This window comes from Pyxicephalus adspersus, chromosome 4 (genome assembly GCF_032062135.1).
Source record: "Pyxicephalus adspersus chromosome 4, UCB_Pads_2.0, whole genome shotgun sequence".
NCBI classification, from domain to species: Eukaryota; Metazoa; Chordata; class Amphibia; order Anura; family Pyxicephalidae; genus Pyxicephalus; species Pyxicephalus adspersus.
In genome coordinates this window covers 138,100,772-138,115,710 of record NC_092861.1, presented here as the reverse complement: position 1 = coordinate 138,115,710, position 14,939 = coordinate 138,100,772, and the positions used below count along the sequence as shown (strand labels likewise).

The 14,939-nt window shown below is 38.0% G+C and overlaps 1 protein-coding gene across 1 annotated transcript in view; it reads right to left on the bottom strand.

Moving 5' to 3' along the window:
- The window catches only part of LRPPRC (leucine rich pentatricopeptide repeat containing), an 85,831-nt gene that overhangs the window by 33,645 nt on the left and 37,247 nt on the right, over positions 1-14,939 (bottom strand). Inside the window, exons 20-21 of the mRNA XM_072410289.1 lie at positions 10,225-10,432; positions 1,057-1,181 (exon numbers count right to left, since the gene is read on the bottom strand). Coding sequence (XP_072266390.1) covers positions 1,057-1,181; positions 10,225-10,432 — 333 coding nt within the window. The remainder of the gene's footprint in view (positions 1-1,056; positions 1,182-10,224; positions 10,433-14,939) is intronic.

The following is a 14,939-nucleotide window of genomic DNA, read 5'->3' as shown; positions in this document are numbered from 1 at the left end:
TTTATGTACAGCGCTGCGTAATATGTTGGCACTTTATAAATACTGTTTATTAATAGTAACAATAATGCTAAGACACTGCCTGACATTCATGTTGCCAGTGTGCTATGCAATCCTCTTCAGCTGGCTGTTTGGCATCCTATCTGATGGACTCAACATGCAGTATGGCCAAGTGAAGGAGTACACATCACATTAGCATTGCTAATGAAAAGCCAGTGGCTTAATGTTGTCAGTCTAGCTGTTAACTCACTTGATGTCCAGGGAAGAAACTTAGAATAAAATAGATTGCTCATGAAAACTGCCTACAGTGAGGCATGGTACTGCACATACTGAAAAAAAGATTTTGAGCAGACATACTTTTTTAGATGTCAATGCATAGTCCATGTTTGTTTACAAAACTGGATCTGCTCAAGACGAAATCCTTAAGATAACAATGCAATTTTGAAGGTAATGGCAAGTTGCACACACAAATATATTTGCCGATATATTCTGATTTCAGACCTTCTAAGCGACCCTTTGCTAGTCTTCACCTAGCCCTTGGAGCACAAATTCTCCCACCAACAAACAATGAAGCAGTACAATCAGAATTACGCTCTTCACAATGTTAGTGGTTGGTTATTCCTAACCATTCTAAAAAGCCGAATGATAAAAGAAATAAAACAACCTCTCTGAGGTGAAGTTGTGTATTTTTTCTCCCACTGATATTAACAATAGGAACAAGTAAGAATGGTGAATCATAATCCTTGGACGGTTACCAACTTCAGTATCTGTTTATCCAATGCCCTACTGCGTATATTTTCTAAAATGAAGTAGGCTGTATCCAACAAAATAAATTTATAACATTATATATAATATTATTTATTAATTGATAACTGGATTTCTGGTTTACAAAACTGTTTGTATTTACTCATCAATTTGCAAAGCTATTCTGAAGTGTGCTGGTGTTTTTTTTAGATATACTTGGATCAAAGCAAGCAAAATGAACTGAGGGGATATTTCATATTCAGCTTGAAATTACCTGTCTGCAACCTGTCTGTATGTAATACATTGTGCACATACCTTTCTTTAGAAGATCTGTTTCTCCCATCTCTACCAACATCAACAGAAGGTAATACTCCATTGGACAGCACTTGTATTTCTCGTGACAGTGCACCATGGCATCTAAAGCAGCAACGGGATTCTTCCTACAGGAATAGAGAAAACAGAAGTTTTATACAAAACACAAGTAGCTCAATGGATTTTCCAACTTCAATAGGTCTCCAAAGTGTGCTACAGGTCCTAATTTAGTATATAGAAGATAATTAGTGAACCATACTTCTGTTGATTTGACACACTAAGTGCCGCCAAAGTGGGCTGCCAGACAGAATATTATATAAGGCTATCATGCACCAAAGCTCCTGATCTTTCCTATTGTCTGACGGGATCACTTTATTAGCCTGCACAAGCAAAAGCCAACACGATAGGAGATGAATAACATTTACAAAATAGATAACTTTTCTACCACACCTTAAAACATTACATTTATAATAAAAAAGTGTAAAAAAAAAAAATCAACCTCGAAGTACCTCAAGAAACAAGGAGAAAAAAAAAACCCAAACATAACATGATATACGTGAAAGGAAGAATGGCAGTCACTTTGTACCAAATGAAAAATTCAATCCCGTCACATTTACTCACGTTTAAATTAAACGTTTTTCATACCCTACTGTTAATCTCTACATTTTCCCTTCATTTGCCCACTGCAGTGACTGTTCGTTGCCATGCAACTGAATTACTATTTTATCCCCAGAAAGATTTAAGGGTGTGCTAAAAAGAAAAATACACATGCCGATAAAACATTAATTTGATTGCAATAATACTGACAAAGGGGTAAAAATACGGCCTACATGACAGGTTCTTGTGCTATTTCCCTCTTAGTAAGCCCTGTTTGCAGTTCGTCTCCCAGCATCCCACTGAGACATTTGAATTTTTGTCATTTGGGGTGAAGACTAAATTACAGGTTAACTTCAAGGCTGTGAGGTGATGCTAACTGGGTAAGAGAGCTTGCAATGACTCAGACGATGGTCATGACACAACGGGCGGAAGGCACTGTCAGTTTACATACAGGCTCACAAAACATCAACAGTATTATAACTCTAGAATGGGGATTAACCTTTTTAGCAGATGAGGGTAATTATTGGACAATGAATAAGATGAGTGATGATATATATTACCACCACCATACCACCTACATTTCAATATTGCCTTGGAACATCTTTACAATGTATTAAAAGAACATAAGTCACCTTATCCATTCAGGACAGAATGAAAGCATTTGGTGCCCCCCTAACTACCACTTTCATGCATCTAAGTTTTGTGGCTGCTACCAAAAAATGATCAGTGCTACCACTTTTTCCCCATGGTGTAAGCTGGTGGACCATTGCAAGGGCTGAGCACTATAATATAACAAAGGGGGTGACCTCACAGTTCGCTCCAAGCAATTTGGGTGATGGGGGAACAATGTTGGAGAGAAAGTATAAATTGGTCAGTGGCTAAGCAGCCATTTTGTCCTAAATAAATGGGAAACCGATAAGAATACGCAAAGCTCTCAACTGTCCCTTATTTTGAGGGACTATTCATCTTTTGCAAACAGATTCCTCTTTCTACTTTTTCCAGTTAAAAGAAAAATGAAGTATTCGTCTAAATTTTACCACACTAGACATTTGATTAAAGGCCTCAATGATAGTTTTTGTTACTTTGAAAAGTCATTATAGCATTAAAGAAAATATTAAAAAGGATTTTTTGCATTTCAATTTTCCATGACCTCTGAAAATAAGGATGTGACCTTTTACTTACACTTTGTGTTAAAAAGTGTCCCTAATTGCAGCTAGCTTACAAATGCCCACTACTTCAGATGGACATCCACCAATTTGGGCACTTTGATAACAGCATCAGGACTGATGGTTTGAGGAGTACTAAAGCAGGCTTAAGTAAGTACAGAATCCTGCAGGCTCCACAGAGTTTGATACATGGTCAAATTCAAGAACAAACTAGCCCTGCCAGTATAGAATATCTAGTAGTGGTTAGTCATGGACTCGTTGACATTTGGTTTCTTTTTCAACAGCTTTTCTAATAAGTGTCTGAAACCTGTTCTATTTACTTATGCTAATCCCTATAAACGTCCGCTAAAGTCTGGAACAGCTATTACTGTTAGTGTTACATGTTTTCAGGTTTGAATCATATAGAAATTCCTTGGTAGAGAATGTAATACAGCACTTTATATTGGTGGCAGATGCCACTCCTGTTTGTTGATGACTAATTCAGTTTACCGCCGATTGCCTCCTTTACTCCTACTGCAAACCAGTTGTCCATTCTGTCCCTGACTAAAAAGTAAAATGTTTCACTTTTTAAGGTGCAAGTATAGCATATTGCAAATGACTGCACTGGTGACATATGCTCTGTTCATGTTGTAGTAGGATAGACAAATACAGATAGAAAAATAGAGTGAAACAAATACATACTCTATACCCCCCAATCTAAATACTAGAGAATTTATTATTCCCATAAATTAGCAAGACAGCAGGAGCTTTTCTTACTATCAAGAAAAGCTGGCTGCCATAATAAAATAGACCATCATCTGGTACTTCCAAAACCTTAGAAAAAGGGCATTTTAGTATAGTGGTGGAGATCATTGGAGATACACCTAGATAAAAATAAAAAAAAATAAAGCAATAGATAGGTAAATCATGTAGCCAAAACACATCTTAAGAATAATTTTCAATCTATTTATCTTTTGCAAGCCTCTTTATAAAAGGGATCAGCAGCTCTTATTGAATACATTTAGCTGATATTGTATTATCGCTGCTGCTTTTATTATCTGTCTATCTACCTCATCTGCAGCAGCCTCTAGCTGACAGATAGAAAATACGAAAGCCTCTTGAAAGGTGAGATGGATGGCGTTCGAAAGAAAGATCTATAACGGCACAAAAAGACAGACTTGCCTGTAATTTCACACTCGGCAACAAATGCCACTTTTCAAGATGATGATGGCAAAACAATTATGCTATAGTATGGCCTGACTATACCCAATCCCCACAGCATGAACAGAACTGTTTTAGGTCAAAACGATTAATTAATGAACGATTATAGTGCCAGTCAAATGGACAAGCTAATTGACTTCCGTCACAGAAAGCACGATGTGAAAAGATATTGCTCAGAGAACGTACGCTGATGGAAGAGACAATAGGATAAAATGAAATAAAAGGCTCTTAAACGTAAAGACAAAAGTGCATTAGTATTTCCACTGTAAACCTGAATACAGTATATTTAAAATCAAGAAAAAAAAAATCAAAAGTCAGGTTTAACAAAAAGAAAAAAAGAAAAAAGAAGAAAAAAAGTAAAACATGTCTTAAAAAAAAAAAAATTAGAAAATTAGGGTTGGATATTTTAACTGTTAAAAAAATTGGTGCTTGTATGAGAAATGCATTTCTCACTGTGGACAACATCACTTTGAACCTAAAATAAAAGTTAATGGAGCTCTAGAAAAAAAGGACACTTCTCCATATGGCTACTGCTATTATTATAGGTTAAATGATGCCCAGTGACATTTAATTCATCTTTCGGCATCATGGACACATTCACTGGAAGTGTGTAACTATGTAGTCCTGGCCCCACAGTACAAAAGAATACAACAAAAAGAAGAAATTATGTTGTAATATCAATGTTGCTGAACCTCTTAGCAGTATTTGAGATCACCAACTACTAGAGAAGACTCAAAGGGACACAAACAAAAAAATAAAATTGGAAATATCCTTTTCTTGGCATCCATTAAAGGCTGTTTTGTTGCTGCCTACTGTAGGATTTTTGGCAACAATAAAAAAAAAAAACGTAAGCCAACCCAGGATAATTCCCCCCACACACACACACTTTCAGCAAGCAACATTAGGAGCCACTAACCATTATAACCACTAAAAGGAGGGACCATGTGGCATTGGAGAATATCTTATTCAAAGAAGCAGTGACAAAAGACAATAAACTTTCCTAAAGGAAATCACTGAACATACATTTAGAATCCAAAAGGACTTGGGATGGACTCCTAATGCAGTTCGAGCACTTCCTGCCTCACCTTGGTTTCTGATGTACTTTACAATGAAACCATTTTCTTCGATCCTTATTTCTTCCCTACAATTCTAACATCAATTGTCTTTATTAGAGGCTATCTACCACTCCACAGACCCTGTGCAGAGGCACAATCTCTTGCACTTTTCAACACCTTTTATCCGGGTTACTCCATTCAACTCGACCCTTTAACACTGAACCGAGATCTCCACATTGACTTTTCACCCCCGACAGTTTTAAGTGTAAAATGAGTTCTGTCACAAAGCTTCAATAAGTAAATACTAAGAAACAAACTACAAACCCCTTATACTAATGTATAAATTGCTCATAGTGATTGCATGACTATATCCGCATACTGATGGAACTTGTTGGAGATGTCAAAAAGAAGCAGGTACACAACCTCACATATTTTGGAGCGTTCCTTATGTTAGTGACGGGTAGCAGATATCATATACAAGCTCAGACACAAAGACGGAAATGGAGGAATTAGTAGCGTCACATGGCAAAGATTTAAATAGTGAAATTTACCCAAACTTAGTTCTATTGGTTTCAATATAAACACTCTGATGAATGTTTGATGCTAGTAAGACACAGTACTTGCCAAGATGCCAACATTTAATGTAACTTATTTAAAAAAAAAATTTTTTTTTCAGTGATGAAAAGTCTAGTGACTCTCTAATTCCACCCTACCTTCCCTTCTTTCCTTTCCCTTTTTCTTTTCTGTCGTTTATTGTACCACCCCCGAGACCATAGGGTGAATGAGTTTCAAAGTAGTGAGAATTGTGTCATTAAGAGCTGAAATGGTCTCTATAAGCACAGGAATAAATGCAATTGACTGAGTACTCAAATATATTTTTGCTCAGCAGAAAGTCAAAAACTGACAGGGGCTGTGATGTCAAAGCACTGGGGCTAAATATTAGTTAAAATTTGCAGATGAAGGTGTTGATTCAACTACTAAACCCTTACTGTTGGGCCCTATAGGGCATTTAGCTAAACCTAACTGAGCTGGATGAGAAGTGTCAAAGGACCAAGCTGGAGACACGGATATACATAAGCTTAGATTCCAAGAGGGTACCACACCTGAAGACTAGAAACATCACCTATAGAGAGAATTGAGGCAATGACCTAAAAGGGACAACTGCCTTGCTTTGGTTTTACAGTCCTACTCACCTCAATTAATCTTTGGAGATAGAGCAAACAACTGCTATTTTGGTTAAAGTGAAACTTTAGATCCACAAGGAAAAATCAGTATGGCACGTTTGTTTATCGCAGAAAGGACAGGTAATGACGCTTCCACAATAAAACATGCTTACCTGTCTGTCTGCAATCTTGCAGCTCTGTGCAGGATTGACTGGATATGATGGGTATTCAGGCATTTGCTGGGGCTGCCGGTACCAAATGAACTCCAAAACACATGCCATTTCCTAAAGCTTCACAGCTGCTCTGGCACTCCCTGCCATTTTCTATTGCAGCTCAGCGCCGTCAAATCCAACTATTATAGTAAACAACAGCAAGCACGCTCACCAACTGGTGATTATTAGAAAGTGCTATTTACAATTGTTCTGTTGTAGTGGTGGAAAGAATTTGCAGTGCTTGGGCTGGGTAAAGAGGGTACAGCGGTTATGCAAGGAAAACGACTGGCATCGTAAAAAAAAAAAAATGGATTGCTGACCTGGTCGTGCACCCATTGACTAGTGTATTGTCATTTTTTGACTTCTATGCTAGTGCAGCTCTACAACAAAGCAAATATAAGATCTGTTGACAAGCATTATGAATCCTCTTTTACAGAATGACTTTCTTTTCTGGTGAAAAGATGCTTTAGGCAGAAAAATCACCCATGGTGGATTACCATTTTAAACATTTAAGCTTGCTATAAGAAATGAGGAGGCGTGGACACACATAGAAACAAATAAAATTTCTTTGAGTGTTTTCAAGAGTTACAGAAGAGGAAATTAGGATGTTAATAAGCAAACAGACAAAAAAAAACCAATATTGATTGATAATACTGTGAAAGAGTTAAGACATTACACTCAAAGCTTTAGCTAAGTGGCAATTTACCTAAGGGCTTTGCTGATTGAAAAGCTTTCAAAACCTAAAACCACTAGAGAATGAGAGAACAGGAATTAGAAGGGAGGATGGTAAAATAATGTTAGGGCAAATCCTTCCAGCTTAATTTCTAAGTGGATGTGGTCATAGAGTGAAAAGTCCAATTTAGGCACCTCCCTGGTTAACCCTTTTCAACTTCCAACAACATTCTAGCACCCAAAGTTAATTTTCAAAGTGGGGTATTTCCATATTGTCAGAACAGAAACCTTCACAATGCTAATCAGACATTTTTTTTAAATGTCACTAGTTTGGTTTGCAGAGCAGTAAAGGGGTAAAAGTCTGTCCTGGTTTTATGCTGGAAGAGTTCAGATTTGTAAATATAAATCAAAGCAGGTCTTTAGCTGGAAGAAATAAAAAAAAGACCCGTCTTACCTAAATAGATAATACATCTGCAGCACCCTTTGCAGTTTTATACCATGAGCCTGGGATAATATGGTCACACACCCACACCCCAGAGTGACCATGACATCCTGGGCTCACAGAGAACGGGCTAAATAAAACATTATTCAAATCTAAAGGGATATGAGTGGGGAAGATTATCTACAAACGGTGCTGGAGAAGGGGAGAGTATAAGATAAATAATAAACATTGTACTGAAATATGCTCTCAGTAATATCTCCTCTACTTCATAGTAAACTGTTCGACACACACCATTAGTCTTTGGCCAGCGCCTCAAGAGTTTCAAAATTTGAGCCAGTCCATTAGGTTTGCATCTTACCTAGAAGCCACTTATGCAATGAAATGTTTCAAAGGCCAATGGAAAGGGCTGGGTTAAAACCGTGCAGTGTGTCACCGTGCAGTGTGTCACCGTGCAGTGTGTCACCGTGCAGTGTGTCACCGTGCAGTGTGTGTGTGTGTGTGTGTGTGTGTTTGTTAGAAGTTGTGTTGAGATGCACTGTACCACAATGCATGGTAATGCAGGTATTACCACTGAATGGGACCCTTGCAGAGCTCATTTAAGCTAGAGTAATGTTTACAACAAATTTTTTTTTTTTTTGCACTCAAACAGGTCTGTGCAAGGCATTAGTCATGTATTCTAAGAATCATTTATGATCCATTGACACCACACTGCTTTGTTTTAAAATAGCTTTCAAGGACCACTGAACCAACTTCACCCAAGCTGCATGGTCTGGCCAACAAAACTAGCAAAAGGGTTTGGTAGCTGGAAATGGCTACACATGGGGGAAAAAGAAACAAAACCGCATTTTGCCCATTTTTTAAATGGAGGAAGAAGGTGTCTTGCATACTGGGCAATCCTTCTGCAAAATCCTTTGCTGCTCCTACCTTGCTCAGCCAAAATAAAAGGGGAGTCTTCAAGGAGACTGGTATTGCAATTACAATTAATCATTGCCAAAAGGAAGAGGGAAAAAAAATTAACTGTGTTGAAGGCTTTGTAATTTCCCTAGGTACAATTTAGCTGTCACTTATTTTAAAATTTACTCAAACATGCATTTCGAACAGTGCTAACTTCACATGTCAAGTGCTTTCCAGCCAATTAAGTCTACACTGGAAGTCTGTGTTAAACAACTGAGTGATTAGACAGGATAGCTCATTTCCTTGCTCTTTTGTTCAGCATAAAAATGCCACATTTACATTATCAGACACTACAGGATTTTCTGACAGAGAAAGGGAGAGGGGAGGAAAAAAAACACACAGAGAAGAAAATAGGAAGCCCTATCGAACGGTGTCCGTACAAAGCACATCAAGCCAGTCATTTACCAATCATCCTTCAAAAACCAATAGCCGTGAATGTAACTTAATTACGACCCAGCGATCCTTGACGAGAAGCCATCTTATCGCTGTCTTGTCCTGTTAGGGCAAGCTCCTGCTTTTTTTCTCTGCTTCGAGTGCTAAATTTCTAATTGCGATAATTGTGTAAGAGAACCAAACTACCTTTTAACATTGTGGCATAGCAATCTTTACTTATTTACTTGTTTGAAAAATTCAATGACAAGCAAACAGATGAAAAATTATGCTAATGTACAAGAGAAGGCTGAAGATCTGACAACTTAAACAGGAGAAAGAATTGTGGTAAAAAGAACCAATTTTTTGGGGGGATTGAGGTTACAGATGATTGATACACTCTTGGGAATTGAAGCTTACATGCAACACATTTATACTACCCATTAAAATAATAATAATAAAAATGACAGCTCCAAAGTCTGACTCCAGTCCTCAAGGTTTAGATACAGGCCAGATTTTGATATATACAAGATTAGTATAACACACAAAAGATATGAGGTAAATGTACCAAAATTTTTTTTTGCAGTCCATCTATTTCCAAAAGTTACGTAGCTCTAACGAAACAGTGCAGGTCTTTCCTTTTGATTGTTGCAGTGACAATGGCTGTAGATAGCATATGCAGGATTAAGGGACCTGGATATAATGTTTTTGAAAAGCAAGATGTGTGGCTCTGGATATGGGCAAACAGAGTTGGGATGTTTCAGACTGGGTGGGTTGTACTCAGGGGGTTGTGGCATAACTTAAAGAATAACTTGAATGAAAAACCAAAATGTTGATTTACTACTGAGGGGTCTCCTATTTAAAGAAAAAAAAAAGAAAAACACAAAAAATGCAGGGAGGTCATATAGAATACAGGTAACTACTCTTTTGTCCTTTCCCTGTGTTTTTTTTTTCTTTTTGGACAAATAATTAAAGAAACTCGTCTTTCTTTTCAAAAAGACAACATTGTATGTGTGCTCTTACAGACACTGATTTGAGGCTAATCTGCTAAATAATGCAAAGTGGTGCAGCAAGAACCACATGTAGGGGCAAGTATAGGACTGTATTCATTAAGGAATTCAAATGAGATTTGGGCACATCCAGAAAGTGTTATTTTTGGCACTGGTAACGCTAAAAAAAATTAAACACGGTTTTCCTAATAAAGTAAGCAGTAGAAGTGAGCATAAAAACCTATTTATTTAGCTGTACTTTATTAGCAATGTAAGAAGTGGAAGTATTTGTGCTAAACATTTCATCCAAATTTTACCGGATGCAACGCGTTACTGCTGACTGTTTACTTACCGATGCAAGTGTACCATCACCAGTGGGGAACAAAAGTTGGACGTTGGCCTAGCCAGGCCCAGCATTATGATGTGCTCATGCAATCGACTGATGCTGTCCGCGTCACCTTTTATCGCCAAAATGTTGAGGATGTGAAAGAACGATTTATCGGAGAATTCGTTGACAACCACATCCCTCTCTTGCATCTCCTTTAGAACGTTAATAGCATCTGAAATGAAGCAACACAAAAGGGCCCTTAGGTAATTTCATGGAGTGAAAACAAACTGTTATTAAAACAGCATTTCAGGCCCAGCAGGAATGTAAATTCTGGTGTATAATGCCGATTTCAAGTTAATTACTACTTGCATTTCTAAACGAGACTACAATTATAAATCCACAATAGCATGGTTTTATCATTTCCATGCAACTGTGACTACAAATTACAGATAGGAGACCGCGTGCCCACTCTGCACCACGTAACCCTGTACTGTCTGCCCTATAGCTGCGCCATCCCAGTAAATGGATGCTTTTATCGCTCAACGCCAACATCTGCTAAATCACACCATTGTTTCTACAGCAGATGGCTTGTCAGGAGGCCAGATAATAAAGATGTGTTTACAGTGTATATACAGCCAGACTAATGGCCTGATACCGATAGGGTCTGTTTGCTGTGTCGATACTAATTAGACAAGCCGAGCCAATGAAAGCTTTCCAACAGACTGCGTGTTAAAACATTAGGCTCATTAAGCTTCATTAGGAAAGCAGAAATAAACATTTTGGTGTGTGGGATAAGTAAAGGGGATTTGCGTTGTGTTGTTTCTTAATTATCACACAGGCAAAATGTTTTGACCAATTTACAATGGGGATGCGAAGGAGGTGGAGTGCAAACCAAACAAGCAGATTTCTTCAACTTTTGCTTGGTCGCCATGTCTTTGTTCCCAACAAAATGTTGCTTCTAACAATTTTATAGCTGCATCCCTATCTCTTCAGGGGTTTTCCCTGGGTAAATTTAAAGAAAAAAAAAAAGGAGAATGATAACCACCTATATTTCTTTAGCAAAGGGGAAAAACTATTTCGGGTTACGCTTGCAGCACCACCTGAAGGTGTGTACAGTAAGCACTTATATATGTGAAGCAATCAAATAAATTATTATGTACATTAGACGATTTTAAAAACAGAACTGGTCTGTTCTCACTAAAAATGCTTTGGCTAGATATTCCAAACACCTGAAATAATTTGACAGAAGTGCCCCCTTCCACCCTAATTGTCTAGGCATCCCAATCACACCCTGGGGATTGCTCAGGAAAGAGAGCTTAGCATTTGCTAGAAAAAGTTTGTTTCCTTATGTCCTATGCAAAGTCACTACAGAAAGATGAACTGAATAGGTCCTCAGATTTAGTTTTGATCCAACACATGGTATTACACTTCAATATTCCCAATAAAAACCCTACTTGTTAGGTATCTGAAATTATTGGATTTTTTTTTTTTAATTTTGAATGACAAAGAAAAATAGGACTTTTTAACAAGTGGGTCACTCTCTTTGTTCAAATAATCAACTTCAGTTTTGAGATATGGAGACCCCTACTAGTCAGACCGATGAATAGAGAAGCTGCCTCTCCTTCTTTGAATGAAAGGAAATCATGCGACTAATTGAGGTCCAGTGCTCCCTCTACACACAGTCTCTCAGAAGCAATCAAGTCAGAGGATCAGATTGACTGAGGGGTAATTAACATTTTCAGCTGTTCAGCACAGGCAGCCCTCTATAGGGCTTTCAGCATATTTGTTAAATGGCAAATTGAATAGATTTGGTTCTTTGAGGCCATCAGGTTGGGCAAATAAAAACAAAACAAAAAATAAAAAGCTATAACACACTAGAACTACACTATAATACATAAGAAAAATCATAAGGAAAAAGTATATCACTACAAAACAAATGTTAAGATAACTGTAAATTCGCTAAAGCTTTACCTTCTTAATGTGGTTTGATCTTTAAACCTGTGGCTTTCATAAAAATAATAGCTGGCGTTTGTCACGGTTGTGGAGTGATAATGCTGTGTCACCGTCTCCCACATATGCGTGTGGATTGTCACACTGTGTGAATACTGCAAGTGGACCTGTCACCATCTAAAACTTTACCTTAAGCTGCATGTCATGTATTGAATCTGCAGCTTTCATTTTTCAGAAATGGGGCCTATTGACTTTTTTTTTTAGGTGTCCTGATCATGCTCTTTCCTGGTCTCCTAATTGTGCTTCTGAATTACCCAGTCCCAAAAGGCCATTTAAAACACAAAGACAGGCAGGATCCACAATCCATTAGAAATGCCATGAAGTGCATAAACGGCATGGGGAATAGCTGCAGGACTAGATAAAGGTGAAATTAAAAAAAAAAATGGTTTATGATATATCGCTCTTTAGTTGAATAAAAGTCATTCTGTTAGAGTTTACATCTACTTTAAACATGGTGGGGAAAGAAACTGGACTGCAATTTTATCAGTGCGGGGTTAAAGTAGTTTAACATTGTTTTCAGTAAGTTGCGAAGAAAGCTACAGCGGAGAAAATAATTACGCTCTGCAAATAAGGCGTAGAAAATGTGCTGCTGCCTGTCCTGCACAGGGCTAAAGGCGAACATGTTACTTCTGCCTTATTTATATTCAATGCACTGGCTCATTGGCTCTGCACATTTCTCTGCTCCGGTACATATTTTAAACAATAAAGGAAAGCTTAAAGCTAAATTTACTTCCAGCAGCCTGACCAAGCACATAATGTTTCCACTGCAGGCCATATTGCAGCAAAGATGATGAGATGCGCAATGAGTGAGCGCGAGGCTCTCCGATGATTCTCTGAAAATTGGAATTTCACTGCAAATCTTCACATATTTAAATAAGCTCAACCTTATGCAAAGCAAAAACCACGGCTTTATGGAAAACTGAGCAGACACCCTGCTGGCAACTTAATTCAAAATATTAATACAGTCACAAACAGAATCAGGGGGGTGATGAACTGGCATGTGGTCAAAAATCAAAATAAACTTGAAAAAAAAAATGTAATAAGCCAAACAGAAAAACTCAAGCCATGTAAAAAGTAACAAGTATTTGAAAGTCAAATATTTATTCAAGTTCAAATATGCTAAGGCTTAGAGAATGAGATTATAACCTAACATTTATACCTTACCTTTACAACTGCTTTTGAAGAACCTTGATGCTTCCAAGTATATGGGAGCAAGGGATGGCTCTCGTGCCTCCCCAAAATGCACTGCTTGGAGCATGATCAATCATTATTAAAGTGTGACTGTTTGTAAATCTGTAGTGTCACCAGGTATGTAGGACATGGGTGGTAAATTAAAGCTAATCTTTGCTTCACTACACCCCATATCAAGGACCTCGAACATATAGACAAGTAAGGAACCCTAACGCCCATGATGTTAAACTGTGTCAAAAAATAAAAAAGTGTGGAAATGGAAACTTTGAAATCTTCCTCTATAATGGTTTAGCTCAAATAAGCACCTGCTTGATATGATAAACTGATCTAACATACACACTTACCTTTTCTGGGTCCCACCGCCTCGACAGACACAGGCTCCTGCTCCACATTCCCACGGCCTGGACATTCACCGGCTCCCGTTTCACATTCCCACTGCCTGGACATACCCAGGCCCCAGCTCCATATTACCATGGCCTAAACATACCCAGGCTCCCACTGCACATTCCCATTGCCTTGACACACAGGTTCCCGCTCCATACTCCCACGGCCTGGTCATACCCTGACTCCCGTTCTATTTTCCCACTGGTTGATGCACACAGGCTTTCCCACCATGTAATTTGCCTGTACTTACACAGGCTCTGGCTCCAGATTTCTACTCCTAAAACATACGCAGGCTCCCGCTCCACATTCTACTGCCAGGGTGTACACAGGATTCCACTCCATATTCCTACCATCTGTATGTTCCCCTACTCAAATTTTATATTCCTGGAATCTGGGGTAAGGGGAACGTGGGTCGTTATTCCTTATGAACCCACTGATTGTCTTCAGACTGATTCAAGAAATACATTTAATCCAAATGTAAATTAAGTGCAAACTCTTTCTGTATGAATAGTGCACTTATCCTTTCAAATTTTTTGTAAATAATATTACAAAAATATATAAACGCTTATTTTGTGTTTTTTTAAAATGGATCTATGGGCCAAATAAAAAAGTAACACATATGATGTAGTCTGTTGATACAAAGTTTCTTTTCTTAGCTGGAGTTGGCCATTAGTTTTTCACTCATCTAAAGCCTGTGTAAAACAACAAGTCCTACCAACTAACTAGAGCTAACCTGCCTACAAGGTAACAATGCTGCTTGTGCTTTTACCGCAAAACAAACAGTGCTGGCACCTTGGTAAAGGGAGTGGAATAATTATGGATCTAATAACAAAACTGACAAAAGGGACTATAAACTGAAAATCGCAAAATTTGATTTTGACCATACGTTATGCTTTAAATGTTCATAAATGCCAGGAAAATTTACACACACTTAAAAGTTCACAATTATCTTCTAAGTGAGGCTTAGTAGCTGTACTAGAACTTCAAAATGGAGTGCATCAACCAAACTCACTTCATCCTGCAATTTTTTTCACACCTTTAACTAAATTTCCAAGAGATGGGTAAATTGCTAAAAGAATGGGGGAGGGAAATATCCCCCTATCACTTTAGGAGCTTTGCCGGTTCCTTTCCACGAAGGTTAACATTTTAGGTTT